The sequence below is a fragment of the Phalangium opilio genome, unplaced genomic scaffold, assembly GCF_054372755.1.
Source record: "Phalangium opilio isolate 3A_F unplaced genomic scaffold, DU_Popi_V2 ptg000041l_1, whole genome shotgun sequence".
NCBI classification, from domain to species: domain Eukaryota; kingdom Metazoa; phylum Arthropoda; class Arachnida; order Opiliones; family Phalangiidae; genus Phalangium; species Phalangium opilio.
In genome coordinates, this window is record NW_028324165.1 from 616,930 (window position 1) to 638,399 (window position 21,470).

The 21,470-nt window shown below is 37.8% G+C and overlaps 2 protein-coding genes and 1 long non-coding RNA gene across 3 annotated transcripts; all 3 read left to right on the plus strand.

Annotated features, from left to right (window-relative positions):
* The first annotated feature begins 874 nt into the window (after positions 1 to 874).
* LOC149679170 (uncharacterized) lies at positions 875 to 10,499 on the plus strand. The gene is made up of 10 exons (XM_089835800.1): positions 875 to 1,287; positions 1,536 to 1,575; positions 1,984 to 2,066; positions 2,181 to 2,229; positions 2,292 to 2,480; positions 2,600 to 2,765; positions 2,847 to 3,073; positions 3,510 to 3,826; positions 3,892 to 4,057; positions 10,362 to 10,499. Exons 1-10 carry the CDS (start codon positions 1,211 to 1,213, stop codon positions 10,497 to 10,499), a joined length of 1,452 nt encoding a protein of 483 aa, XP_089691926.1. The 5' UTR covers positions 875 to 1,210.
* On the plus strand, positions 9,085 to 12,222 carry LOC149679171 (uncharacterized). The gene is made up of 6 exons (XR_016365691.1): positions 9,085 to 9,916; positions 10,008 to 10,188; positions 10,362 to 10,488; positions 10,565 to 10,791; positions 11,198 to 11,502; positions 11,580 to 12,222. It is a non-coding gene; the product is annotated as an uncharacterized LOC149679171 (long non-coding RNA).
* Positions 12,223 to 16,941: 4,719 nt separating this feature from the next.
* LOC149679172 (uncharacterized) lies at positions 16,942 to 21,024 on the plus strand. Its single transcript, XM_089835801.1, has 7 exons — positions 16,942 to 18,086; positions 18,745 to 18,784; positions 19,928 to 20,013; positions 20,072 to 20,114; positions 20,254 to 20,436; positions 20,507 to 20,660; positions 20,738 to 21,024. Exons 1-7 carry the CDS (start codon positions 17,992 to 17,994, stop codon positions 21,022 to 21,024), a joined length of 888 nt encoding a protein of 295 aa, XP_089691927.1. The 5' UTR covers positions 16,942 to 17,991.
* Positions 21,025 to 21,470: the final 446 nt, after the last annotated feature.

Consider the following 21,470-nt stretch of genomic DNA (forward strand, 5'->3'; position numbering starts at 1 on the left):
CCCGATTGACATTTACCCCCATTTTTACAAAATATCCCCCGATAGGAAGGCAAGGCTTGGTATAGAATTAACTACAGGTACTTTTTGAATAATGAAAAACATGGAGTATATCATAATAATGTAGCTGACTCTGCATTATAACGAATAAGTGATGTTGTTCGACTGAACAACATCAGTACATACTTGCTTTTGCATTTAAAGTTTAGCCTCTATTTCCTTGAATAGAGGAGCGGGATTGAATGCGTGAAATCCTTATTGTCGACGGGTGACAGAAATTTTAAAGGGAGAGTTTAACACCTTCCATTATATTAAGGCAATCCAATAATCGTTTCTTTCGCCTTAGATATATCGAGAAAACGTAAAACACAATTCACAATCATTAACCTCACTTTTCTGGCTATAGTCAAAAACCTTTAACACGAAAGTGTTAACCCATTTCCCATTTTGTAGAATATTGTAAAAATCAGATGCCAAAAGGTTCGTCATCCTTGTGAAACTTTGTCTAAAGTGAATTGCCTTGTAGGCTTAGATCAAATTATTATAATAATGGTATTTTAATATTATGGGAACCTAATTTCGGGGCCCCTCTGAAATTTACGGGTAGGCTGTAGCCTACCCAGCCTACCCCCTCACTGTCAGGAACGAGGGTATCGATTGCCGAAATAATGATTCATAGCAACTGCTCTTGGTTACATGACTGTTTCACAGTTTCTACTTATTCTTAAAATGTCGACGCTTATTTTGCCAATTTATTTATTTATTTCTGTATTTTGATAAATTGAGATCGTCGAAAAATACAGTGTTTATCGTTTCGAAATCCCACTTATACATACTTTACATAATAAATGCCACAAATACAGAACTCAAGTGGTACGCGTGGAATTTGAAATAAAAAGATAGTTCTCTAGCAAGGGCTAATTTTATGTAAGGTTTCGAAATATTGTGTTGCAACTTGCAAGTACCATTAAACTTGTTGATTTCCAAAGTAATCGACTGGGGAAACGGATAAATCCGATTAGCGGACGCTTACGACATGCACACTTAACGACAGATATCGTTGTGTCTTTGCTTTTTGAATAAAAAAAAACTTGGTTTACACCATAATGGTGCCAGAGTATTGAATAAGACACTTGGCATTGGTAGTCCAACAAATCTTTTCCTCAAACGTCAATATTTTATATTCAAACTAATTAAGTGTAAATTTATTTAAATGCCAAAATGGGAGATGCCTTTCATAAAACCCCTAAACTACACTTTGACCAACGAAAGCCCCATTTTCAAATACAGGTATGTTTCAAGGTTATTAATGAAGCTCTGAATTCATTATGTTTGGTTTAAAAGATTTAAAGAAATGTTATTAAGTTAAAATCATATTTCCGATCTCCAATCTTTAACGAGGTAATTTAGCCAGTGCATTACAGTACTATAATGTTTTAACAATTACTGAATCTCTATTGATACATATTAGAAGCTAATTAATTCTTGATGCTAAGTCAACCTACAATGCCTTAATTATTGTTAATATTTCGTTAAAGGATTACAGGCGAAAGTGCAATGACTATTTTAGTGGATGACGTGAGTATTTTTAATTTATTACGTCACAAAACGTTTCCGTTTCTTTCCTTTGTCTTTCTCAATGAGATTGAGGTTAGCTAATTAAGTAGAAATCAATGTTCTTGCTAAACACATTCCATTAAATTCAGCAACGACAGTAGTTCCTACATGCAGTTTGAAGGGATATTCTCACATCAATTTTTGGCAAATTAATTTTCTTATTTTCCGTTTGAAAGTAGATTATTTAATGTATTTAGAATCTGAATATCCACTTGTTATTCCTAAAGATGTTTTAACCTTAAAATAATAGTTAAAAAAAAACAGCGATTAACTTGCCCTTGAATTTCTCGTGATATATACGAGAGTAACCGATTCTATTACAACTTGATGAGATCAGTTTAATCAATGCAAAAATAATACTAATTTCAGTTTTTCGCCATGCCTCGACGAAGCATCAAACAAAAGGCCGATTTCGAAATGCAATATATAAAAAGTCTCTTCAAATTTAGTAGGTAAGTAAACTTACTTTAACAGTTACAATTAAAAAAAATTAAATTAGATCATATCGAGGGGCTAACCACTCCGAAAGCAACTTCAAATGTCTTAACGAGCAATTTTTTTAATAGATTAAATCAACTGACTGTTTTTATGGGAATGAATGCCGAAAGTTTTCAGGTAAGTTTTATTGTTTTGTATACGCTTACATAAAGAATAAGCAGGAATATTTAAAATTTTAGACTCTTCGTTACGCTCAAAAACAGAGTGGTCGATACCATTTGGTGATGGCACCCTTTTCTCTGAACACATTCTTTAATAATTCAAACATTTCAGCTACAGGTTTATGCAGATTTACAGAATCATTTATCATGTCCAGACCGAAACAAATTTTGACGAAGTCCTTCGCTTTTTTAAATATTGATTCGATCGTAAGTATGTCAATTCCGACACTTAGTTTTCAGGGTACTTAATCGTTTTGTATTTCAGTGTAAAGCGTAAATCTCATTGTACTGATCTAAACTAAAAATGAGATATTTTATCTTTTCAGACAATAATTTGCCTTCTTTCAATCATTGCTATAATTTCTGTTCTATTAAGATTAAGTAAAACAAGTACTGGACAAAACACGCTGCCCGGTGTCAGTCGTCGAGAAATGGGCGTTTACAAGTATTTTCAAACCCTGTGGGACGTCACATTCATCATTTTATTAGAACGTAATAAGGTTATTCAAAACCTAGACCCCTATATAGACCAACACTAACTGGAATGATTTAAATAAACATAATCCCTTCTAGCTTATCCAGTCATCACTAGAATTTTATCCGAGAGATTATTGTTGATATCTTGGTTAATTGGAATGACGTTTTTCCTCGTCGAGATGGGATGTCATTTGAAATCAGAGTTTTGCGAAACGAATTACATTTATCTGGACACCATCGACGACCTTATTCATCATAACGTCAGTCCCAATTTCGTACGCTATGAAGATTTGCGTCAATACTTGATGAAAACAGCACCGGACGTAAGTGAACAACCAATGGAATCTTTGGTTTTGTACGGTACGATTTGCGGTTAAATTAAATACAATACATAGTTTTCGGGTTAGGAGGATTCATACCATTTACACAAAGAGACCAGACTGCTTGGAGGAAAAAAGTGCAAACTATTTTGTCCGTTAAGTAGTCTGGTCTCCGTGTGTAAATGGTATTTATCATCCTAGCCTGAAAACTACGTATTAAATGGTTAGCTAAAATGTAATTTTGAGAACTTAATAATTAGTGGGTTACCTTTTTGATCTAAACTAAAATTATCTTGACCTTGTAACCACGTTGACTTGAAATTATACAATTTATAATTATATAACGTGATTACGACCTCGATCAGTGACGTTTTTTATTTTCATTTATTTCACAACCTTGGTCCATCTGATGCGTCGTTCACTAACTTCGCTATTGCAGAATGAAAAGGGAAGAAAAATATTGAACTGGTTGGACGATGGTACTGGACGCTGGAGGATGAAAGAGCACTTTTGGGGTGTATTAGGCAAAATATTTCTATATAATTTGTGGAAAAGGCCGGTACAAAATGCAATCATAGTAAATGGGAAGAGATTTTACTTGACTTTAGCCCACAATGACTTTTACCGCAAAGTGAACGTAAGTATTACGGACATTACGTTTCACTCGTCGAAAATACGGTCCGAATATTTGTTTTGCGGCATACCCAAGTCTATCGCTAAAGACGACAAGATTTTCAGCGAATACGTCACATTGGCGTAAGCTTCCTTGATAAATACAAGCATAACCGGGAAAGTCATAGTTCAACACTTTACACATTTAGATGTCTCATCTTGTTCGAAACCGAGGCTTTGGGCAACTTCGACTTGTTATCCAAATGGAAAGAGGAACGATTAAGATGGACGAAACCACCAAAAAAACTTGAGGCCCTGAATTTCTCGGCAATAGAATCGCCCTTTAAGATGTTCATTTACGGAAAGCTGATTGCGGTAGGCGTGATCATTTTGGAAATAATGTTGAAACCAACCATATACGTGTAACAACCGTTCAAATCTCAACTGATTCGACGGACATTTTAGTTTAATCAAGGGCCTGATTGGAAAGGTTTTCGGTAATAATGGTTCAATGTTAATTAGTTTCATATAACTGTCATTATTTTCATTATAATTTGTTGTGGGAAACACTATAGCAGAGTGGCACAGCGCTTTCTAATATAATTATTACCTAGTAAATTTGTAACAGGAGTTTTTATTATACTTCACAACACAATGGAAGACACGTCAGCTATTTGTTAATTAATAAATTTTAATATAACTGTATTATTACAAAATAAAAAAGCTTTTGGAAATGATCTCAGAATTGTTCTGTTTTATACACATGTTCAAGAGAACTACTTTTTCCCCTGTTAAATTTAAAATTGCATATTTATACGCCTCTGCTTTCTATATATTATCAAAAGGAGATGATCTACAAGTTGGGAAAACCAAAATATTACCTCTCCGTGTCGAGAAGATTATATAACCTTAAGTATCCAATGAAAACGTCGACCTTTTTGCCCTCATCCTTTCCCGCGCTTTGCGCTTCCGCATTTCATCGTTACTCTCAACATTATCTTCCTCCATTTTACATACAAAAATCAAATACTCACAAAAAGAAGTGGCAAAAACCTGCTGGCTCTTTACAACCCCCTAATTTGACTTAATATCCAATTTCCAACAACAATAATATACCGGTTGTTTAATTGACAACCTACTAGCATCGAAATTCTCATTAAGAATGGCTCCCGCGGATAAAAAAGGGCAATTTTCAACTAGGTGGGCGTTATCTCATTAGATTTGAAAAATATCATTTCTCTTTTTTACCAATGCCTAACCGTTTGGATTTTTTTAAAGCAATCTTAGCACCAAAAAATATTTTTTGATACAAAATAAATGTTTTATATTCTTATTAAGAATAGAACAAGAGGATAAAAAAGGTCTGTCCTCTCGTAATTTTTTAAGCTTTTATCATGATTACTCTATACAACAGTAACAAGGAGTATAAACCCATTAGTGGAAGCAGTATTTTTTTTCCGAAACAATCTCGCTTATGTTTAACCTCTCTAGACTTCGCTAAAAACGTATTACTCCTACGTAAAATATTAATAAACAGGCAAGGATTCATACCATTAAAGGAGCGCAATATTATCCATATTTTCATTTCATATACAGAGAAAAGAAATTATTATGTTTCTGAGAGGAGCTTCCCATTTTTGTTGTTGTTTTGAAAAATATATCGCAATGCACCGGCCTTGATATATATAGGAGGCAATGAATGAAATATATCACAATGCACGTGCCTTGATAGATATAGGAGGCAATGAATGAAATATATCACAATGCACGGGCCTTGATAGATATAGGAGGCAATGAAGGAAATATATCGCATGCACGGGCCTTGGTAGATATAGGAGGCAATGATAATCTCTCTTTGCACGAGAGGTTTATCTTTAATATTTAAATAAATATAACTATTTTTAATTATTTTAATCTTCAATAATTAACATTAATAATAGTTAAATCGTTTAAAATAAAGTTATACCTATTATCTTCTCAAACTTTGCTAATATTGACGTTTAAAGTGAAGGGTACCCCTCTTCCCGCTTTCTTCAAATTTTGGGGTATAAATACGATTCGTTTCCATTATAATAGTAAGGAAAAAGCGCGATTGCGAAAACCTTCGGTGGTCGATCCCACCTTAGGGAGGCTAGACGTTTCTCGTAACCCTAGCTGATCGCCGCGTATATCCTAAAACCAAACGATGATAATGGAGTAGAAGCCAATGATACAGATTGGTGTCTATGTGGAATAGACGGAAGACCAGTGGATGGTGATGTTAGAAGCCAGTGTAAGTGCAGTCGGGTGTCAATGTGGGATTGACAAAGAACAGAAGACGGTGGTGATTAGAAGCCAGTATGTACAGACTGGTGTTCACGTGGAATGGACGAAGACCAGAAGATGGTGGTGATTAGAAGCCAGTAAGAACAGATTAGTGTCCGTGTGGGATGGACAAAGACCAGAAGATGGTGGTGTGAGAACTCAAGTAGAGGAGCCATTTCCGTGACTGTGAAAGCAGTTCGGAAATGGCGAACACGTTTGCTCCGATACGCAAACTGCGAACGCGGTCACGTGGGTGTAACAACGGACAGACAGACACACAGACAGACACACAGACAGACACGGCCGTTACAGAACCTCTCCTGGACTACGTCACACGGAGAGGTAAAAAGGACATAGCTTTCCAGCCTAGGAATGAGGGTCTTGTGTGTCAGGTTATCTCTAACGAACGTCTCATCTCGAGTGTTCCTAAAACTTGATATCCCAAGGCTAGGCCGAATCAGAAGAAAATAGGGGAAGTGGGTAGCCGTAGCCTTGAGCCATACAAGTCGTCCAGTGATTCTCACTTACAATGGTCGATTCCCCTACCATCCTTAAAATTTGAATCTGGCCAATCGGCGCGAAGCATAAAATAGTACCAGATTTCATTGCGAACGCCACCATGTAGCGAACTGTGGAACTAACTTGTGTAGTCTGCTTATATTTCTGCTATGCTTCAGTTTGAGTTAGGGTTACGTCAGGCAACGGGTTAATGCGGATATTGGTTTAATTAAGGACGAAAATTCGGTTATTTAATAAAATGAATGTCGTTAAGAGTACGCAGTGTGATATAACGTACAAGGAAACTACCGATAAGAAAACTCAGGCTGTGTTGAAAGGAAAAGTAAGATCTACCCAAACCAATCCCAATGTTAAAAATCAAACTACAACAACTTGGATACAACTTTATTACTTTGAACTCTTCCCTATCACAGTTTAAAACTTCGGACAAGTTAATTTTTTCCCTGGAACTTAGAAATACCATTGTATTTAAAAATAAAGACATATTTTAAAATAAGTTATGAATTTAGTACTTTCCACTCGATTCCAGCCTCTGCCATTCTGCCTGAGTGCCTCACTGCCTCTAGCAGACGCCTCTAGTCAGTTGGAAGGCGTAGGACCGTACTGTCCACAGAATCACGTCACTCGTGTGTTAATGCGCGTAAAAATCCTATCTCTCTTCACCCCCACGGGGAGGGAAATGGCGCGAAAAATCCGTAAACGGGACGCCTCGCGAAGTTGCCCAAGCTACCCACTTCCCCTATTTTCTTCTGGCCGAATGTATTTACTGTAGAGTAAATGGTAGTTGAACACCCAAAGTTTTCTCTAGTAACATTTTTTCTCGGCGCCAACTAACATCAGCCGCGGAAAGCTGGGTCTCACTAAAAAAATTCCACCCCCCTTAAAAAATGTACGAAACTTCAATTTTTGGATTGGAGGTTGGGTCCGCTTGTGGTGAGTTACTCAGCCAATTGAGAGACGGAGATCTTATAAGACGATCGGAGTTTACGTTATGGCGGAGCAAGTTACGAATAACGAATCGGGTGTAAATGTTTTAATTTAGAAATGGATAAAAGGCTCTCAAAACAAACTCAGAGTATTTCCGCGACAGAAAAATATAATTTCGTTGGCTTTCTTAAAAACGTTTGCACTCCACGTACACGATACACCGTTGCCATAAAAAACGCAAACACCGTGTACTTGGATGAACCCTCCATGCTTGAACTTACTCGGATAAAAAAATTAACCCCGCCTGTTTTACTTCATTCCCCACCGCTGTGGAGCGCTGCTTCAAAAGCTCGTTCTCGGTCGTGGCCGATATTTTAGAAATTTTATCTCTTCATTCACGCGAGCTCCGTTGGGAACTTTAAAAAGCTTAACGTCAGAACTTTCAGACACAGAGGCTACGGCAAAAATTCTTACATAGGAACTTGGTGTAAGATTATTCTACTTGTGATATTATCAATACTGCTTGAACACTTCTAATTTCTTTACTAAATTATAAAGAAACAAGAAATTACCTTTGTCAAAACAGCCTATAAACTTTATACAGGATGACTTAGCTATTCGAGGCAAATGTAGCTTCTAAAATCAATTGAACTGAAGTTGAAGAATTACCATCTAAAACGAGAGTTTGCCTTAATTCTTATTTTAACTGAAACGTTTTCCTTTCAGGGAAATTAAAGCTTGGAATCTTGATTTGATAAAAAATTCAACATTCTCGGATTAGTTTTGAGAGGGGGGGGGGCACCACTGAATTATAAATACTATTAAACTCGACTAGCTTAACCAACCCGCATAATTTAATTGGTGTACACAAGAAATTGGAGGTAGACTATAATGGACTTAATTGTGCTTCAATAGTTTAAAACGAGAATGTATAACGTCTAACGCGAATCAGTCGCATTGATTAGCTGTACGTAACCATAGTTAAACCTGTCGATGCGAAAAACTAATACGAAATCAATGTTTTTGGCTAAATTGAAATTATCTTCAAAAATAAACACCGGCTAGTCATTGTTGACGAAAACTCGTTGCTAACGGTTTTGCGTGAGAATAATTTGGCGAATCACAACTTTTCCAGACATTTTCAAGGGCGTGCTAACTACGTGGGCCCCGCAAAAATTTTCAACTCTATGGGACTTTAACATTAGGCAGCCATTTTGCCCCCGCTCCAGTAGAAAAACATCGATCGAGTAAAGAGTAAGTAGTATGTCACTCCAAAATTAAGAATTAAACGTCTGGGCAGTATCCGAGATACATAATTTTGGTGTCAGAGTATTTGTTTTAATACAACAACTGTTTATTTTTTTTTCATAATCGAAGCGAGTAACAATATGCGTTATAATCAACTGTTGATATTGATTTTGCGCTCGTGGAATATATTCAAAATATGGCCATTAATAAACGCCTTAAACTACACATTGAAACATGAAAACTCCGTTTTCAAATACCAGTAAGTTTGGTCGAGGCAAACTTCAAAATTCGTTAAAATATTTCGAAAATATATATGGATTCTTGAAAGTTTAATATTGATGAGGATGATTTGATATAAATACTATAAAACATTAAAATAGTTTGGTTACCTTAAAATTTAAATATAATAGAATTATGGTTCTAACGCGATTCTTTATTGTGGAGTTTCTCAATTTCACCTAACTATTTCTTATCTACGATATTTCTAAAACTCAGCTTTTTCGAAGGAATAATATTTTGTTAAACATTTTTACGAGTTTTACGTATAGTTGCTTGGTAATCAGCAGGGTCGGATTAAAAGGGGGGGCGAGGGGGCACTGGCCCCCGGGCGCAAGGCTTGTTGGGGGAGCTTTGAGTTAAACTATTCTCCCTCAGCAACATTTGCTGTTCCTTTTTTCCTAGGGTTACTATCTCGGCACCCGCACCCGGGTGCAAAATTGCTTACTCCGGCCCTGGTAGTCAGTGAAATATAGCCTACTTGCATGCAGTGTTCGAAGTAAAATAGCCACGTTAATTTAGCATCTGTTTCGTTTAAGGGTTACTGACGAAACCGACATCAATATTCTAGTGGACGACGTCAGTATAATTTTAAACCCGTAACAGTTTTCAGGCGGGAGACACAGCGCTTTATCGATTTAAACTTAGCTTTAAAAGCTAGTATATTTTAAAATTGTTTGGAGTTCATGTCCCGTCTGAATACAAATTAACATACGACATTAATAAGAAAGCTTAGTAATTAGGGTGGGCTGGGATTACATTTCAGTTTTTCACCTGGGAAAGACTTACAATAAACCAAAGCACCGTCGAAGAAATCAAATTTATATGTCGAATCTTTAACTTTAAAATGTATGAAAACTAAGGGGCGTATTTACAATAATGTTTTGAACGACAAACATTAGTTCTAGCGTAAAACAATGGATGATATTTTTGGGAATGAACGCGGCTGAATTGAAGATGGTACGTTAGAGGATCTTAGTTTTAATATATTCGGACTTCGGTGACTCATCACCAGTTTCGATTAAACTAAATTTGATGTTTTTCAATTTAGAAGCCGAACTCCGGATTTCAATTCCATTTGGCGATGGCTCCATTCTCTCTAAAGACGTTCTTGAATAATGTAAACATTTCTGCCAGAGGTTTATGTACATTTTCCGATTCCTTCATAATGTCCAGACCAAAATCAGTTCGATCAACAACATTCGCTTTTTTAAACATTAATTGATTCAATCGTAAGTGTCACAAACGTAATCCTCGAGAATTATAGCTATTTAGTATGCCAAATTAACACAATCTACTTGTGGAAACCTTTAACTAAAGTCCCATAGCTGATTTTCACGTTCTCTCACAATCAGGTCTGAGGCCGGTATTTCGGAACTAAAAAAACATTTCCTTTTTTTTTCAGACAAAAATTTGCCTCCTCTTGAGCATCGTAGTAACAACGATTCCATTTAACAAAACGAGTCGGGACAGTCGTATTTACACGTTTTTTCGAACTCTCTTGAACGTTGCGTGCCTAATTCTACTAGAACGTAATGTTTAATATAATTCTATAAGCTGGCCTACAGTCACATTAAATTTCCTAACAACTCTGAACACATCGCGCAGCTTATCCAACCATCCCTAGAACACTGTCCTCGAGATTCTTATTGATGTCGTGGTTGATTGGATTAACGTTCTTTCTCATCGAGATGGGATGTCATTTGAAATCAGAATTCTGCGAAACTAACTACATTCATCTGGACACCATTGACGACCTTGTTCGTTACAACATCACCCCTAATTTCGTAGCCAAGGAACACTCGCTTGATGACTTGGAAGGCCGGACACCAGATGTAAGTGCCAATTGAGATCAGGGATAGATTTAATTTTAGAAGTAGGAATGGAGAACAGAGTAATCTGGGCACGCGTCAAAGTCCTGGACCCCCTTCCACGGGACGGAGTGGTATGAAAGAAGAGGCGGGTCATGGCGACAGATGTAAAAAGGAATTACGTATTTTTCGCCGTCCCCGTCAGCAACGTCATCAAAACGTAGTTTAAGTGAGCCATTAACATAATTTAAACTTTTCGTTACGTGTTGGAGGGAGGGGCTCTTTACTGGGCTATGAGTCGGAAGTAAATACTAACCGTTCTCCATTCCTACTTCTTTATTTCCCCGTCTACACAATGAGGACAATGAAACTGAGATCTAGCTGGGTACGCCTGACCATACTGACAACAGTTCTATGGTACATATTACAGAATGAAAGAGACAAAAATATTTTGAAGTGTTTGGAGAATGTTCCGAAAAGACAAAAGAAAGGGGTACACTGAAGTCGTGTAACAGGAAACTATTTAAAAAAGCTCTGGACAGCGGAGAGACCAAATGCTCTCATCGCGAACGGTCTCAGAGTTTTTAAAGGGCTAGCCCTAGCTCAGTTCACAACACCAAACCTCGGAAACATATATTAGGAATGCTGATTTATACTCATCGAAAATTAGCTCGGAATATTTATATATAATATTGCGAAAGATGACAAGATTTTCAGTGAATACATCACACTGGCGTAAGCTTCATATTCATATCTCAATCTTTCGGTGCCTGAGAACGAAACATTTTAAACATTTGTTCCACACTTTCTAGATTTCAAATTTTATTTGAAACCGAGGCTTTGACTAAACTGGACATGAGATCCAAATTACAAGAGAATAAATGTAAATGGACAAAAACCACCAAAAGTCCTCGAGGTCCTGAATTTCACGGCTTTGGAATCCCCCTTTAAGATGTTCATTTATGGAATGGTTGTTTCAACTGGGGTGCTCTTCTTGGAAATAATTACGAAATCCTCCCATTTTTAATGATAATTTAACCAAGTAATCGTCACAGACAAAAGATCAGTATGCCCGCAAAAATCTGTTCTAATGCACGGGGGCACGGGCCTTTGTATTGTCAACTCGCTTGCAGTCAATTATAAAACTAAATATTATTTGCAAATTAAAGTTAACTTTTAATTGAGGAATATTCATTAGAAAAAATCTTTAGGGCCTCAAATTAACTCACTGCACTTATGTAGAAGATAAAAGTAAATGAAATTACAAGTATGTACTCCATTAAAGTGTAATGTTAAATAATAGAAATATCGAACTGTATCGAAAATACCCAATCTATTAAGAATAAAAACTAAAATCAGCCCCAAAAAACTACACTAACTTTACAACGGACGTTATGATAAGAAATTTATTTTCTTCCGCTGATGTAGCCGAAGTTCGGAAAAGAAAAGTGTTGTTAAAAAGACGACAGCCCGAGTAATTTAAGATTAATACGATTTATTCAAATCAAAGTCGACATAGGAAGAGCTTACAATATTATGAAAGCAGAGTATTTATACAGTAAATAAAAAACATTTCATGTATAATTCTTTATGACATCGTAAGTTAGATAAGATGATAAAAAACTAAACAGGGGAGGCTATACCAACGATCTTTATATTTTCAATTTACAACAGTTCCCCTTAAAGTTCGTGGTCATGATGTTTGGTTTAAGGCTTCTTTCTTTGTGGTAGTTGATTGAACACCTAAGGACTGGACACAGCTTTGATGTTTTGGAGCGAAAAGCCCTTTCGTTAAGACGTCTGCAGGCATATCGTTCGTTGTCATGTATTCCAAGGTGATTAATCCAGATTCGAATGCATCTCTGATAAAATGGTGCCGAATGTCGATGTGTTTGGTACGCGAGTGGAAAACCGGATTTCGGACAAGCTTTTGGGCGCCTTGGTTATCGTTGTAGATTTTGATAGGTTTCACGGGGAATCCAATCTCCTTCATGAATTGCGTGAGGTAAATCGCTTCCTTGGTCGCCTCCGACATGGCCATATACTCCGCTTCAGTACTGGAGAGTGCAATGGTTTTCTGTTTCTTTGCTTCCCACATTACGGCTCCATTTGAGAGTTTAAATGCGTAGCCGGTGTATGAACGTCGGTCGTTTAGGCATCCACCCCAATCAGCATCGACAAAACCTTGTAGTTCTTCATCGTTTTTTCGGAAGAGGATACCATGGTGAGTGGTTCCCCTTAAGTAACGTAATATGCGCTTTCCAGCCTTCCAGTGCTCTTCGTTGAAGTTAGTATTGTATTGACTGAGGTTACTGACGGCGTACGAAAGGTCTGGTCGGGTAGAAACTGCCAAATACATTAATGATCCAATGAGGCTTTGATATGGGAATTTTTCCATGGTCTCCTCAGATAACGTTTCAGGCTTCTGTAATTTGACGTTAGCATCCAAGGGAGTGGCGATTGGTTTTGAGTCTTGCATGCTGAAACGTTGCAATATGGATTCCGCGTATTTGGCCTGTGACGTTGTAATGGTTGAATTTTCGAAATCTTGACGAAATTCAATGCCAAGGCAGTGGTGAATGGCGCCCAGGTCTTTCATTTCGAATCTCGATTTTAGTTCGTTTTTAATCATCTCCGTCCATTTGGCATTGTTGCAAGAGATGATTAAGTCATCGACGTAAATGGCAATCAGCATGATGTCTTCGTCGTTTCTCGTCATGTAAATGCAAGGATCAGCATTCAGGGGTTCCATTCCGATTTCTCGCAAATGTTTGTCGAGTTCTTTGTACCATTGCCGTCCGGACTGCTTCAGGCCATACAAAGATTTCTTGATTCGGCAAACTTTGCTAGGATCTTCTAAATCGGAGAGCCATTTTCGTGCCGTTTTGATGACTTCTTTATTTTCTTCATTTTGGTCAATGATTTCTTGGAGAACATCCTCAAGACCATCTGGAACATCCATATAGATCTCCTCTTCAATTTCACCGTTAAGATAAGCGGTTACCACGTCCATTTGGTGTACCATCAAGTTGTGTTTCACAGCTAGTGCCATCAGCAATCTGATTGAACTTGATCGGACAACCGGGGCGAACGTTTCCTGATAATCTACTCCAGGCTGTTGTGCGAAACCCTTGGCAACTAGACGGGCTTTACGTCGCTCAATTTTACCACTGGCGGTGTACTTTGTTCGGAAAACGAGACGGTTTCCGATAAGATGGCGATTTTCTGGCTTCGAGGTTATTTCCCAAGTTTTGCATTTTATCTGGGATACGAATTCGCTTTTAATTGCTCTTTTCCAGTCAGTCGCATCTTCTGAAGATAACGCCTCTTTTATGTTCATTGGGTCCGGAATACCGATCAGGTTTGCGGCTTCGTCTTGATGATTAGCTTTGACTTCGTCTTGAGGATTCTGAAGCGTAACCATGTTGAAGACTTTCTTGGGTCTTCCCGGTTTTCCAGTGCGTTCCAATCTGGGTCTTCCAGGTCCTTTCTTCGTTTCAGGTAGCTTGGCTTCGCGATCGGATTCTGTTCTAGGAGTTTGTTCGTCTTTTGGCTTGACTGCTGGTTCGGTTATTTGCTCAAAGGGTGGACTCAATTGTACTTGGAAGAAATCACTTTTCGTTGAATCGTTCTTTTGGACTCCAGGTTCCATACCATATTTGGCGTAGACTTCTTGACTAATGAAATCTTCGTATTCGTCCCCGCAATCGAATTTCCCGAGAAACTTAGCATTCCGACTCCGTACGATTTTACCTTCGTTCGGCAGCCAGAATCTGTATGCTTTTGATTCTACTGAATATCCAATAAAAATGGCTTCTTTGCTTCTCGGATCGAATTTTCCCTTCGACGTATTTTCGTCCAGGATATACGCTTTTACGCCAAACGTACGTAGATGATTCAAGATTGGTTTTCGTCCCGTCCATCTTGCGTATGGGAGGTCGCCGTTAATACTGCGAGAAGGACATCGGTTTCTGATGTAAGCAGCTGTGGCGATTGCTTCACTCCAGAATGAGGGTGGCAACTTTGATTGGATCAGCATGCAGCGGGCCATCTCTACTAGGGTGCGATTTTTACGTTCGGAAACTCCGTTTTGTTGAGGCGTTTGCGGAACTGTAAGTCTTCTAGCAATGCCATTTTCTTTAAGGAAATTGTCGAAATCTTTATTACAGAATTCAGTCCCGTTGTCGGACTGTAATGTCTTGATTTTTCGTCCCGTCTGAAGTTCCACTCTTTCTTTGAATTCCACGAATGCCTTGAAGACTTCGTCTTTATGTTTCAGGAAAAATACTTCGTTCCATCTTGACTTGTCGTCTGTGAATGTGACGAAGTATCTTGCTCCACCTTTAGACGAGACTCGCATTGGGCCACAAAGGTCTGTGTGAATTATCTCCAATAGTTCGATGGTGCGGTTCTCTTGTGCCTTCGGAAATGGTGTTCGAGATTGTTTTCCCAGGATACATATTTCACACGTTGCCAGATCTTCGTCTTTATTCAGCTTTAGACCATGGACCATGTTCTTCCGAGACATGTCTTTTAGACTTCTTTCGTTTACGTGACCCATTCTGAGGTGCCAATCCTCCAGTGTGGATTTTGGATTGATTTCTACTTGTACGCTGTTTGCGGTTTCCGGATCTTTTCTCAAGAAGTACAAGTCTCCTGTACGATCAGCGAGGGCAACTGTTGTTCCGTCGTTTTTCAGAATGATTGCGTTAGATTTCTTGAAGAGAACTTCTAAACCTTTGTCCGTTATCTTAGAGATGGACATCAAGTTTGTTCTCAGGTCAGGAACGAGAAGAGTCTTTTCCAGGTTTAGGATTCTTTCAGTATTACCGTCTGTTGCGCTGATTTTGACTGATCCAATACCTTTGATGTCGGTGGAGTTATTGTTTGCTAGGTTCAACGTTTTCTTGACTCCCTCGATGTTTAGGAACTTCTTTTCGTTCGAGGTCATGTGCGAAGTAGCCCCGCTATCTAGGCACCAGTCGTCCTTTTCATTTTGATCAGTGTATAGGGCGAATTCTTCTGGATTTCCGCATACATGTACTGCGTTGGCCTTTTCTTCAGCGGTGCCGGCTTTATCTTGCATAGTCGACCTGCAATCAGCGGCTTTGTGACCTGGCTTCTTACATCGGTGACACTTATACTTGAAAATAGTCTTCTCTGTTAGTTTCGAGGATTCGCCAATTGATTTCGTAGGTTTCTTGCGCCAGTTCTTCTTGAAGGCTACCATTGCATTCTGAACCGTGTCTTTCTCTTTGGACTTCCTCGCGTCGGCCTCTTCCATGATTTTAATTTTCAGGGCTTCTGGATCCGGGAGATTATCTCGGGTTTCGATTGCGCACCTGAAGTTCTCAAAGCTTTCGGGAAGGCTATAAAGAAGCATAATCGCTAGAAGGTCATCATTGATATTGAGGTTCATGTCTTCCAGTGTGTCCACGGTTTCAAAAAACTTCTTTACGTGTTCGTGGATATCCTCGCCTTCCTTCATCTTGGTTAGTGTCAATCTTTTCAGTAATGTTGCTTTCCGGGCTGGACCTCGTGACTGGTAAGTCGATTCAAGCTTCAACCAAACATCTCGAGATGTGACGCAATTTTTAATCTGCTTCAGTTCAGTTGGGCTGATCGCAAGGATTAAATCTGACTTAGCTTTTCGGTCTTGGCGTTCCCAGTCCGTGACTTGTGTTTCATTTCCGTTCGTTCCCGTAACCAAGATAGGTTTTGGTAAGGTTCCGTCCACGTAGCTCCATACGTCATTCTTGACTAGTAGTGCTTCAACTTGCAGTTTCCAGGTATCAAAGTTGTCCTTGGTGAGCGTTTCGATCCTTGCATGGTGACTCATGGCCATTTCTGAGTATTAACCAGCTACCTTGAATTTTGATCTTCTTAACGTTCACAAATACTTAACGGACTAAACTATACCCTAAGCAAAGTCTCGGCAAAACTTTATCTAACATGCAGGGCCCATAACCTGTTGTTAAAAAGACGACAGCCCGAGTAATTTAAGATTAATACGATTTATTCAAATCAAAGTCGACATAGGAAGAGCTTACAATATTATGAAAGCAGAGTATTTATACAGTAAATAAAAAACATTTCATGTATAATTCTTTATGACATCGTAAGTTAGATAAGATGATAAAAAACTAAACAGGGGAGGCTATACCAACGATCTTTATATTTTCAATTTACAACAAAAAGTATTTGTAATAAATGTTCAATCATCAAAAGTGAGTTTTAATAGATTTAATGATACAAACTTAACGGCAATGGGGTTCCCAGATTTGGACTTTCTCGAACCCAGTATTTCTCTCTTTAAGCGATTCTTTTTTCAAATCATGTATGAACTGCTCTAAGAGCTAGGAGGTTTTTGAGTTAAGTCTACGCTACTAATCAGTATAAATTCATCTTTAAGTTCTCAAAACCTCTTGCCTAACCATGCCCTAAACAGGATCACAAGGCTAAAGTTAAAATAATCAAGAATTTAGGGACGAGTTATTCGTATTTGTATTCAGATGAAAACTTATCAGCCTCCGATTACTTCTGAGGAAGGGAAACCACAAAACTACAGATGTTCTTGGACTCTAATAGATAGGTCAATCTTCATAATTTAAATTATGTACAAAATAATACACACATTCAAACTAGATGTAAACTATAATGAACGAAATTGTGCTCTAACGCGGGTAAAACAATAATGCATGACGGTTCACATACGTCTTTAGCATAAATTAGGCTGATTCTGGAATTTCTAGCTCCTAACGCCGTGTCATAATGTTTCACACAATACAATTGTTCATCTGATCCGTTCCACCCTGTATAACCTTATTCACAAACGTGGTTTACGATACCGTGTCCCATATATAATTTTCGCCGACATTAACTGTTGCGAAAACTTTCATCTGAAAATGTCGAAAGTAAAACCGTTATCTAGCAAATTATACTGCATTTGGAAAAAAATGAGATCATAAATAGGAACTCATCGCTAACGGTTTTACGTAAGAACAATTTGGACAAACAGTAGATTGCAAGACACAGCGTTCGAATAACACAATAAACAGTTAAAACGTACACGAAGGATCTGAGATAGACCATTTTCGTGTCAGCGTATTCGTCAAGCAACATGCCATAGATACAACGCTTAAAAGTTGTACCTCGTTTTCTCAAAGTGATCTTTACAATCTAAGCTAGTAATAACCTAACATATCTAACCACCAACTGTGGAAAATGACTCTGTGCTCTTGGAAATCAAGTAGAGTACTGGATTTAATAACTCCCTTAAATTACACATTGATGTATCAAAAGACTGTTTTCAAATACCGGTAAGTATGTTCCTGGATGTGACCGGGTAAACCTCAAAATTCATTAAAAATATTTAGAAAAATTGCACGCAAATTATTAGAAGGTTTCTAAAGATAGGGATAAATTGATAAAAGCATTCAGAATTTTTAAATTTCAATACTTTACACTTAAATAAAGATCACGTATTTATTGAAATAAATCACGAGGCTCCTGGGCTCCTCGCTTCTACGATCATGGATATGTATAGATACTAACTTATCTTTTACCTTTCGCAAGACATTTCGCTTAAACACCCGTTCAGCAGCGAATAAATATGATTTCCAACCCCCCAAATCTTCAAATTTTGTCTCACTGCACATGGGCCAAATTTCAGCCCCGCCCCCACTAAAAGAGATATAGTTTCCTTTTCCTTTTCCCCACGTGACCTAGCTATTTCCTCCTCGATTTACAGGTATACAGCCGTCTCACATCCGCGGTTGTAACGCATATTTGGTGGCCAGCCTTTGGGCCTAGTTGGGAATCCATAATAAGTTAGTATTTAAACATATCGTGGCTACGAAACTTTGAAAAATTATTTTTAAATTAAAGATTATTATGATTTTGATGCATAATTGCTTTGTTAGCAGTGAATAAACTAATCCATTTGAATTTAAGAACTTAAAAACTGTTTCGTTTAAGGGTTACTGGCGAAACCAATGTTAATATACTTGTGGACGATGTCAGTATACGTTTAATTCTTAAAAATTACTTGTAACACTATTTTCAGCCCAAACCAGGGATAGATTTAATTTTAGAAGTAGGAATGGAGAAACTGGGCGCGCGTCAAAGTCCCGGACCCCCTTCCACGGGACGGAGTGGTATGAAAGAAGAGGCGGGTCATGGCGACAGATGTAAAAAGGAATTACGTATATTTCGCCGTTCCCGTCAGCAACGTCATCAAAACGTAGTTTAAGTGAGCCAATAAGGTAATAAACTAGGGAGAGGCTCTATACTGGGCTATAACATGAGTTAATAATATGTTAGCTCCCTATAAGTTACTCAGGCAATTCATTTTTATAATCCAGCGTTTTCTCCCGTGCCGCCGGCTTCCCAATTATATGCGACGCTCTGCGGCCGCCACGTGAACGAAAATCTTATTTACTCTTCTTTCCGGTTTCTCAACGGAGCTTCCGGGCCGGAAGCGCGTGTAGTGGAAGCTAGCCAATGATATCGGAGCTATTTAAGCAGCCGAATATTTCGCTCAGTAGCCTCGGTTAAGAAAACCGTTAAGCTATCAGTGGATTGGATTTAGCTCAGTTGTATAAATTTCTGGTTTCAAGTCACAATAACAACTCTTATCTTTAGCATTCTTTATAAATATTGGCAAATTGCATTGAGTTCCTGCATTTTTTTGTCTCAGTACTGACACAAACGCCATGATGTAATGTTAAATTGTTAAAACATAAACATTCACGACTAAAACACTCCCTTGGTGAAAAAGCAGCCGACGACTCGAGGTCTGGTCGAGGAGCAGTACGAGCGGGATTTTTTTTTTCGACAAGAGAGAGCGCAGCATTCGGATTTTTTTCCCGCGCGGGAAAATGAGAAGAAAACGCTGGATACATTACGCCTATGGAGCCTGAGTAACTTATAGGGAACTGACATATTATTAACTCATGGCTATAAGTAGGACTGAAGTAAATACTAACCGTTCTCCATTCCTACTTCTAAAATTAAATCTATCCCTGCCCAAACATAATGCTGATCTTAGGAAATTTTAAAACTTGACCTTGAAAGCATACTGATATTGATATGTCTCGGCTGAATATGATTTAAATCATGCATAAAACATAAATAGTAATAAAGGCTTGGTACATTTCAGTTTTTCGTCATACATAAAGAAAGTATGCAATTGAAAGGCAACATTGAAGAAATGGAATTTATAAGGAGAATCTTTGGCTTTAGATGGTATGAAAAGCTAATTGACTTGTTTAATAATTCATTAAACGTCAAAATTGTATTTTAGCATAAAACGAAGAATGGTCAGTTTTGGAATGAACGCCTCTAAAGTAAAACCTCTCTTTTATTTTTAAGTAATTCCACCCTCAATTTCCTGATTTGTCAAAATCAACTATAGTCTCGTGAACATACACAAGGAAATACATTGTCCTATAGTTGATTTAAGTGTTTAATGCATATTAATTAAAGGCACCTCCGTACGAGAAAGGTCGACACCATTTGGTGATGGCTCCGCTCTCTCTAAACACGTACTTTATGAACGATGTAAACATTTCTGCCATTGGTTTATGGAAATTTTCTGACTCGTTTATCATGTCAAAACCAATACCCGTTCTAACGAAATCATTCGCTTTTTTAAACATTGACTTAGTCGTAAGTACTAGTCAAGTAATATACCCAATAAGGCGAGAACTAAAACGTGAACTTCTCTCTTTTTTTTCAGACAATAATTTGCCTTCTCCTAATCATCGTTGTAACATCGATTCTATTAATGCAAAACCAATCAAACTTTTCACTAAGCGTTACCTTTCGGAAGAGTCAAATTTACACGTTTTTTCGAACTCTTTGGAATGTCGCATTCCTCATTTTACTAGAACGTAATGCTCGAAAAAAAAATATTCTAAAAATTGTCCTACAGTCTGGTTAAATTAAAAATTCCAAACACATCGCGTAGCTTATCCAGTTATCCCGAGAACAATGTCCTCGAAATTCATATTGATGTCGTGGCTGACTGGATTGACTTTCTTTCTAATCGAGATGGGATGTCACTTACGATCAGAATTTTGCGAAACTAACTTCATTTTTCTGGACACCATCGACGATCTCGCTCACTACAACGTCACTGCTAATTTTCTACAAAACGAACACTTGCGTGATCACTTAAAAGACCGGACTCCAGATGTAAGTATCGAGTTGGGACGATTAAACTCTATTCTCGACTACCAGCGGTCTACACTCTAAGAAATTGGGGTGTGCTTTAACACCTTTAAAAGTAGTTTATATGGGTCCAAATTTGACACCGTTACAGGTGTTCATTTACACCCCTGAAAGGGTTTAATAACACTTATTTGAGAAATTGGTGTTAAAATTAAGAATAAAATGGTGCAATAGAGGTGTATTTTAACACCTTTTTAACTCTTATATCGAACTAAAAGTTAATTTTTTACTCTCATATGAGTGTTGTGCAACTCCTTAAAAGGTGTAGAATAGCACATTTCCGAGTTTAAATAACGTTTTTAAGAGTGTTGCATAACACGTTTCTAAGTGACGCATAACACCTTTCAGGTCGTCGTATAACACCTTTAAGAGTGTCGCATGACACCTTTCAGAGTGTTTGATTTATTCGCGAATAGCGCTATATTAATAGCAAGGTTCCACCTTGAGAGAACTTAAGAGGACAGTTCTAA

Bases quoted from the DNA above. Each gene is read 5' to 3' on its own strand.
- LOC149679170 (XM_089835800.1), top strand. From the start codon at position 1,211: ATGCCAAAATGGGAGATGCCTTTCATAAAACCCCTAAACTACACTTTG. The intron at 2,067-2,180 runs GTAAGTAAACTT...TTTTTTTAATAG, and splicing joins AGTCTCTTCAAATTTAGTAG to ATTAAATCAACTGACTGTTT. The intron at 4,058-10,361 runs GTAGGCGTGATC...TTTTTTTTTCAG, and splicing joins TTTACGGAAAGCTGATTGCG to ACAAAAATTTGCCTCCTCTT.
- LOC149679172 (XM_089835801.1), top strand. From the start codon at position 17,992: ATGACTCTGTGCTCTTGGAAATCAAGTAGAGTACTGGATTTAATAACT. The intron at 20,115-20,253 runs GTAAAACCTCTC...TATTAATTAAAG, and splicing joins TTGGAATGAACGCCTCTAAA to GCACCTCCGTACGAGAAAGG. The intron at 20,661-20,737 runs GTAATGCTCGAA...CACATCGCGTAG, and splicing joins ATTCCTCATTTTACTAGAAC to CTTATCCAGTTATCCCGAGA.